Source organism: Crocodylus porosus, unplaced genomic scaffold, assembly GCF_001723895.1.
Source record: "Crocodylus porosus isolate Cpor-Errol unplaced genomic scaffold, CroPor_comp1, whole genome shotgun sequence".
Classification (NCBI taxonomy): Eukaryota; Metazoa; Chordata; order Crocodylia; family Crocodylidae; genus Crocodylus; species Crocodylus porosus.
In genome coordinates, this window is record NW_017728935.1 from 7336291 (window position 1) to 7344764 (window position 8474).

Below are 8474 nucleotides of genomic sequence, written 5' to 3' on the forward strand. Positions count from 1 at the left end.
CCCCAGTGCTCCTTCCTGCCCATGGCGGGGGGTTGGACTCGATGATCTGTCTACGGCTCTCCCCGCTCAGTGATTCTATGATTCTCCATGCTGTCATGGCAGTAGTACTGCTCAGACCTCTCTCAACACCTCAAGGCTTTGGAATAAATTTAGACATCATTTAATTATTAAATCAACAACACATCATTTGAGAGGCAACCATTCCTGCAAACGCTATCTTTTGTTGGACCAACCGCAGGGTTGGGCTAGACATAGACTATCTTTCGAGTACCGCAGTATCCTTCTGAAGAAGAGTACCATGATGCCAAAAAAGCTGGCATGGGTCTAATTCAAACCTGCAGTTGGTCCAGTAACAGAGATCACCTGCATTAACTTTTGCCCCTCACAACTGGACAGACACAGCAACATCACTTCAAAACTCTTCATTTGAATCATTTAAAACCTTTGGGATTGGATACATGCAGCTACAGAAGTGCCAGAATTCTTCTTTTCTTTGGTGTCAGATCCTAACTTCCAAACTTATGAGCCACTGTCTGGTATCGTTGCTGAAAAGGTGAATTCCCCACTCTGGGAATTTGTAAAAAACGCAGCTTTCGATTAAGTGCTGGGCACCACATTCACACAGGTGGCTGACCAAGATGTTCATCTTGTGAAGTATTAAGAATCTGATAAAAATTTGTAGAACGATATGAGATGGGAAGGGTGACATTCAGATGCTCTTATCAACATTGACTGCTTTATCATTGCCTATTCAAGCTGCAATACAAACTGGTATAGTTATATGGAGAACAAGAAAGAGAGAACAGGATAAGCTACTTAATTCTCAGCAGTAGGAAAGGAGTTGAGCTAGAAAAGAAGAGACTCAGACTTGATTTAATTCTATGGACTTCAGCAGAATTACATCTAGGCAGAACAGAAGAAAACAGGTTGGAAAAAAAAAAAACCCAGAAGAAAACCAGGTTGTGTTTACTCATCAAAACCGTGTTCAGCTCCTATTGTTGGGACTGGAGCAGGTGCGCTAGTAGTCATGCTGGCTGGAGCAGGTGCGCTAGTAGTCGTGCTGTGCGGAGGCCTTGGTGGTGCTAGAAGCAGATGCAAAGAGGGTCAAAATGCATCGTGTGTTTCTGTAAACCAAGTTACGTTTCACCAGCATTGTATTTTATCCTGCCACAAGCTCTGTGCCCCACTCGAAAGCTGTTTATATAGAGTGGCATGACAATGGACTTCAAAAGTATTTACATTCTCTGTATGAAGTGACAAGGATTAAACACTTGCAACTGAAAGCAGGGCTGGGATATTCTATGCTAGGAGAAAACACAGAACCGCAGCGTTTTTGCCACATGGCAGCCTTGAAGAGTTGCACAATTAAAGTGTAGCCATATATTAACACCAGCTTCGATACAACCCTCCCAGCACAGCTCACAACAGAGCAAGAGGAAGTTACCTGAAGTTGGCTCACTTTTTGAACTCGAGCTTCCCATTGTCTTCAAACACAAGGAGCAAGAAGCAAAACTAGAGAGAAAAGCAGGCAAATAAAATTACTCTGAGATCCAATCCTGATTTCTGAAAGCTTTATTGATCACCTTTGTTAAGTTTGTTCCAACGGTCCTTATCTGATTCCTGGAGATTTGATGTCTTCCAAGTGTTATAATGATACTACTATTGGAAGTTTGTGCTAGAAACTGAACATCTGGGTCTAGAGAAAGAGTCCCATGTGCTGGGAAAGCTTGGATCCATTCTGACTTGTTGGTTTTTTTAAGCTTTTCTTCCCAGGAGCTCAAAAAGTCAGAAGTGGGTTGAATCTCATGGCACATCTGTGACCTAAGAAAGTGTTACTAACCATATTGCTGTGCGAGAGGCATATCAGACAGAAAGGTAAATATACAAGCAGTAAAGGCTGTAGGTCAGCAGCTGCCAGGAAGAGAACATCCTACTTCCCTGCCCTAACTACCAGAGTTTACACAGCACCTGAGCACAGGCAATGAATAAGATAAACCTTTTTTAATAGTGAAACAATTACTGAGGGAAATACCGACTTAAAAACTACTCTTCTGTCTGAAAATTTTGCACATACCCTTCTGTAGCAGCCATGACAATTAGAGCAGGTCAGAAAGTGTTCCTTGAAACAATTTTTCCATCAGAAAGTTAATTTTACAAAACTGATTTTCTGTCCACATTTGATATAAATGAAATGCTTATTTCACAGCCTTAATGAGGTGCAAAAAAGCTTAAAATGCAGGCAATTCTTGTAGTTAATGAGCACAGCTCACTAGTTCTCAGTCAGCTTCTAGCATCATTAAAGCTACACTAACAGTGCATCTCATTTTCCTCTACAATCACTATAAAATATAGTCACTGGCTATTCCTTTAAAAAAAACAAAACATACAAAAAATTTTCACTGGTAATTGAGAAATGAAATAGCAACATCTTACCTTGTACCCTAAAATTGTCGCCCACCCGAGTGGGAAAATGCTCCAGTGTTTTAACAACTACACACACACACACAGTTTGTTTCTGTTCCTTGTTCTAAAGCAAATCAGTCTGTAATTACAGACACTTTACAACATCTACAACAGCAGCCGTTCAGTTGTTAAAACAGAAGTCAGCTTTTGGATTAGAGAGAACTTCGTGCTGAAGACAGGGAAGTTGTGCAATTGTAAAAATTAACATAGAGGAAGGTTGATTACAAAATAAGCACCCACTTTTAGGAACTTCCAAAATTAAAAATAATCACATTTTCAAGTAAGGCAGTTGCCCAGGTTTCTCTTTGCAAGACTGAGTTCAGATTTTTTTTTAAGAGACCTGGAGAATGTTCTGGTTTTTCAAGCCCCATAAATCCAGATTTTAAATTCAGTGTGCAAAAAAAATAAAGCAGGTCATAAGTTGCTAAAAATTAAAAGCTGTGACCAATACAGGTGTATCAAAAACAAACCCATGCCAGAAAGCATGAAACATCTCAAAGTCTCATTGCTTAAATGGAAAAGGAACTTATTCAACAAGATACTTCCTATAGCCATTTGGATTAAGTGCATTGCTCAACTATGATTTGTAAACATGGACAGAAATGCACTAAGTCTAAAAAAAAAAAACCTTTGAGGAAGTGGAAGGCCCTTTAAATAAGTTTCAGTAGAATTACTATCCCCTCCACAAATCCTTTTCCCAATTCCAGGATATGAAAGACACTTGCCTAATGTCTGCACCCTGTAATCCAATGGGCTGAAAAGCAAGCAAGGTAAATGTGGCCATCTAAACTTTTTAGCATTCAGTGGTAGTTTAAAATTTAAATTTTGTTGCTAGGTTTGGGATCTCAGCCCAATTGTAGGCTCACTGTATCCCAAGAAAATAATTTCTGTATTAAGTAAATTAGATTAGAGTTTTTGTTCAAGAAAAAAAGGCTAGTTTAGGCTGGAGACAGTTTTTTCCTGTATGGAACTGGATGTCTACAAGGGTAGTACAACTGTTACAGTGGATAGAGTGGACAGAATGAATGTAGCCATCTCATTTGCAAAATAGTTGTTACATAAAGTTATGTTCTCATACTTCCAGTTGAACTCAATCTGTAGACACAGGAACTATAAGCTAGCAGGGTAGCAAAGGGGGAAAAAAAACCACCCCAGAAACAGAGGTTGCAGGAAACAGTTGCACCTGCTTCAGACTGAAAAGGTTTCTTATGAGATTAGTCACTATTTTCCTTTGCCCTTTATTTTCATAGACATTAAGGCTGGAAGGGACCTTGTAAGATCATCAGGTTCAGCCCCCTGCCCAAGGGGCAGGAAGTCAGCAGGGGTCAGAGGATCCCAGAGAGATAAACATCCAAAAAGTTCTCATAGGTGTCCAGCAGAGGAGCTTGCACCACCTCTGGGGGGTTTGTTCCAGGCCTTGGGGGCTCAGACAGTAAACAAGTTTTTCCTTACGTCCAGCCTGAAATGATCTTGCAGGAGTTTGTGACCATTAGACCATGTCATCCCTTGGGGTGCTCTGGTAAACAGGCATTCCCCCAGATCCTGATGCGCATCCTTTATGTACTTATAGGCTGCCACCAAGTCACCCGTGCAATAGTTTGCTGCCATACAAAGCAGACAGTTGAGATCATATTGTCTTTGATACAGACCTCTACCCCAAGCCACCCTCTTCAACTGTACTTACTCTGAACATTTCACTGATGAGCTACAAGTTGTGATCCTAGGATACTGTGCTCATACAACCACCAAAGAGAACATTTGACAGCAACGGATATGGAAGCCAAGGCAGCAGCTGATTTTTAAGTCAGACAATAATATAGTAAGTGAAAGGTTGCATGTACTGGAGGAAACTTCTTTTACCCTTCTGGCACAACATTTAAATAGGAAGCACATCTACTCTTTCAGGAAGAGAGTAGAACAAAGAGTATGAAAACGATGCAATATCAATGATCATATCAGTATGAATGTATAAGTCAAAATGTATCGTCACAAACAGACCACACTAAGTTGACAGCAATCACCATGTAACTAGTCACATTGACAGAAGTTAAATTTTAATTAAGAATCAGAATTATAGCTTCCAACAGCAAGTCAGAGAAACCACCAACATTTCTGGAATCACTGCAGTTATACTGTTGCTTGTGCAGCCTTCGACAATGCCTTCAGGTCCAAGATGCACTTGGCAATACTTTCCTTGTGCTGCAAGACGACAAGAAACAGCTTTCAGAAGCCTTGAAACAGAATCTTAAGAAACACGTTTCAATGGGCAGCATACGCATCCTGCCATAATCATATTTCGTCCAATCACACAAAAATCAGCGTCCAACTAAGATGGTTTTGATTCACAGCTCACATTACAAAATCAGGACCATATAAACACAAGCAACGACCCAAGTTCAACTGCTGGCAAGCAATGGACAATTCAGAAGACAAGAAATCAACTGTTCTCGCCTCCTGATGACTCCCCCAGAAAGACCAGCACAAAGAGATCCAGATTTATTTTTGGCCAACAATATCAAGCAGTTGACTCTGCTTCCTGATGCACAGTACAGGTTCCCAACAACCAGAACCTGTAACTTTCTTCTAAATACCTGTTGAGGCGTGATGCTCTGAACAACATTTCTCTCTACCCAGCCGATCATGTGATCTTGTTCTTTACGACGCTTCAGATGTTGCATAGCAACTTGATAGTCTAACCGCTTCTTCACTTCATTATACACCATGAGCATTCTCTCTCTGTAGTTAATCTCCAGCAGCATGGCAACGTTATTCTAGTTAAAAAAAAGAAAAGAAAAATAAATTAAAAGGTCAGCTTTAAACAAAAGGAAAGAAGCTACTACAGCTATATCACTGTAGGAAAAAAAAAACCCCAATAAACAATAGCAAAAAGGCTGATATGATAGTGACTGAGCATGTGATATCCAGAAGAACTTGTCATAGTCTTTGGATTTGCTAAACCAATTTCAGCTGAATTACTGATGTGACAAATTCTAGTATTAGCCCTGCCTGTAACATACATACTTCAATGGTTTGCTGCTTGTTTTCTGTTTGAAACACTCCGCGCTCCTGTGATAAAGGCCACGAATATGGAGAAAGATAAAACTTTAGGCAACCCACCCGCTTGGCATCAAAGATGTAACTGCGGACAGCAACCCTCTCTTGCTCTTTCTTTTCTTGTTGAATTGCTGTTTCCAAAGCTTTGATTGAATCATTTTTTATAGTTGATACTTTAGCAAGTTTCTCCTGCATGTAGAAATAAGAAATTATTTTAAGAGGTGAAATGTATGAGGGGGAAATTTCAGTCATAACCCTGACATTAACAACACTTTGTTATGAAAAATTTCAGAGCTGTTTCAATAAATGATCGGTGTCAGGTTTTAAAGGAATCCCAAACAGAAGAACAAAAACTGGCTTCACAACTTAAGCTGGTTTAAGCTTGTTAGAGAAACCAGGCCCAACTATGGCAGTCACAGATACAGTTCTTTTTTCATATGTGCGGCTATTCTGCTACAAAACCTAACGCAGATGCAGCTGTACCAACTTAAACTTGCTCCCGCAGGAACTGTGCCCATGCTAAGACTTGGGGGGGGGGGGGCTGTATGCATTTATATTACATTTAGGTAAGCAATAAGCATGCATTAAGCAGAAAATATTCCCTATTAACTAGTGCCAGGGAATGATATTAAACAGCCTGGGAAACCGAGTAGCTCCAGTCGTTATCAGGGTTCCCAATAGTTTTCCCAATGCAACTAATCATCTGAAATGTGTAAGTCTGCAAGTCAATGGGAAATGTTTATGAGACTTACGCACCAAGGATATAAGTCACTTTTGAAAACACATTAAGTCCTGCTTCAAGAAGTTTTATCTATTGACTTGCAAGCCAAAGCTTACATACATGGATCTCTCCACAATATCTATCACATGTAAAAACCTCAATAGTACAATTCTAAATTGTAATGTGTGTATTTCACTGCTATACAAAAAAGATACCTGGTAAACATGCGTAAGACTTCAGCTCATTTCTGTTATCCACCAAGGTCTGAAATTATGGTTCTGATGTGAGTTCTCTCTCTCTCCCCCCTTAACCCCTCCAAGGCTCAAAGATAGCAGTTGAAATTTAAGTAGTCTCAAGTTGTCAAGTCACCAGGGAAATTTTACAGAAAACTTGTTAATGCCGTTAGATTAAATAATTCTTCTGATAAAATGCAGCTAGCACAACTGACCCGGTCATAAAGTGCCACGTACATTTTCAGGACAAAGAACCACCAACATTAGAAACAAACGTCAACAGTATTTAAAAGGAACTGCAAGTATTTAAAAACAAGATTACTCTGGGTAGCTTTTTCACAGCCAAGGACGGCGGCCATTAGTTCTGGAAATATTTTGCACCAAGTGTCAGCATAAAGTTAAATTACATAGCCTCGTCTGGAATTACCTCATTGATTTTTTCAGCAAAAGCTGCTACATCGGGCCCAAATCGTTTCACTGCATAGATTACAAGCGACAAAAAGACCACAGCAGAGACTGTTTCATTGTTAAAGACATAGATCTCCTTGGAGACCAAGTACAAAGTCAGCCCAGTCCCCAACATGTACGGTCCTAGAGAAGAGATAGAAAAATACAAGCCCATTTTATTTAAACAATAACAACAATAACAACAACAACTTTTGGGGGTTTCTTTTTATCATATTACTATTACACAAGAACACTGTGTGATTTGCCAGGTCAAAACAACCTAGACTCTAAAGCTGGGGGCTCAACTTGTGGCTCGCAGAGAGTCAGGAAATGTGGTGACTTAATAAAACTTGATTAAGTCTTCTAACAAACCCCAGGCCCAGGCAGCACAAGGCTATTTAGGGGCTCTCAGCATCTCAGAAAGCCTACCATGCAGGACAAAGCTCGTAACTCACACAATAGACCAAGGGCCTCATCTTTTCAGTGCTCAAAGTGGGCCCCGCACCCACGCTGTACAGAAGCATTACCGGTAACTCCCGTTTTCGGGTAGAGGAACTGGAAAAACTCCTCGGGGATAAATCCATGGCGCACAGCGCCTCCTCTCTCCGGAAGCGGAGGCAGGGGGGCCAGGCACGGCTGGCCGCCATGGAAGCTCCTCGCCGCGCACAACGCGCTGTAAGGAACCGAGAAGGACCGTCAGAAAACCCCATTTCGTGACGGGACAAGCAGGGGGCTGCCGCTAGGAGAGTCCCCCGCCCCGCCCCTTACCCGGCCGACAGGGACGGAGACAGGTTTCTCAGCACCCCGGGAGCTGCGAAGAGAAGAGCAGAGCGTATCAGCGAGACGGACAGACACACACCCACCCACCTCGGGGAAGGGGGCGGAGCAGGGCAATCCCCCCGGGCTCACCGGCGCGCAGGGCCAGGCGGGACAGCATCTTCTCTGCGTCCCCGCGACCCCCGGCAACAAGATGGCAGCGCCCGTCAGCTGGGCTGTCTCGCGAGACACCTTTACCCACTTTCTCACGCGAGATGACTGCTAAGCGCCATTCCTGTCAACGCGCGGCGAGGAGAGTCTCGCGAGATGAGTGTGTGTGGGAGGGCCGTCTCATTTCTCCCCCGCCTCCTGAGCGAGTCTCGCGACAGGAAGCAACATTGACACGAGAAGAAAACAGTCTCGCGAAAGGCATGGGAAAGCAGAGAGTCTCGCGAGAGGAGGCAAGCGAGAAGCAGCGGGAGAGCAGTCTCGCGAGAAGCATAAGAAGGTCCGTTTGCAAGACTCTCGCGAGAGGAAACTAAAAAGTTTGGGGGAGGGGAAAAGGAGGGCAGTATCGCGGGAAGTACCCGAAAAACACTATGTCCTTGTCAAAAATTCTCGCGAGAAAAGACCTCGGCGGCGGTCTCGCGAAAGCAGGGGGCGGGTCGAGGGTCTGGAGCGGGGCGGGGTTTCTGGTTCGTGCGGCACGTGGGGCCGCGCCGTGTCTCGCCGCCGGAGCGATGCAGGACCAGGCGCCAGCGGGCGCGGGAGGAGGAGGCCGCGGCCCGCCCGCGCCCGAG

The 8474-nt window shown here is 43.1% G+C and overlaps 2 protein-coding genes across 3 annotated transcripts in view; one reads left to right on the forward strand and one right to left on the reverse strand.

Moving 5' to 3' along the window:
• Window positions 1-7870, reverse strand: part of ATP5F1 (ATP synthase, H+ transporting, mitochondrial Fo complex subunit B1) — a 14731-nt gene extending 6861 nt beyond the window's left edge. The window contains exons 1-8 of one of the 2 annotated variants that reach the window (XR_002103135.1): window positions 7828-7870; window positions 7687-7729; window positions 7446-7591; window positions 6899-7062; window positions 5581-5706; window positions 5055-5234; window positions 4500-4662; window positions 4139-4142 (exon numbers count right to left, since the gene is read on the reverse strand). Coding sequence is in view for 1 of the 2 variants with exons in the window: in XM_019546843.1 (XP_019402388.1) it covers window positions 4591-4662; window positions 5055-5234; window positions 5581-5706; window positions 6899-7062; window positions 7446-7591; window positions 7687-7729; window positions 7828-7855 (759 nt within the window). In the remaining variant the exon portion in view is untranslated. Of the gene's footprint in view, window positions 1-4138; window positions 4143-4444; window positions 4663-5054; window positions 5235-5580; window positions 5707-6898; window positions 7063-7445; window positions 7592-7686; window positions 7730-7827 lie in introns of those variants that run through there. The other variant, XM_019546843.1, reaches the window with a different exon arrangement.
• A 480-nt stretch (window positions 7871-8350) lies between these two features.
• Window positions 8351-8474, forward strand: part of WDR77 (WD repeat domain 77) — a 6738-nt gene continuing 6614 nt past the window's right edge. The window contains exon 1 of the mRNA XM_019546844.1: window positions 8351-8474. This exon is cut by the window's right edge and continues 1 nt beyond it. Coding sequence (XP_019402389.1) covers window positions 8415-8474 — 60 coding nt within the window. The 5' untranslated portion in view covers window positions 8351-8414.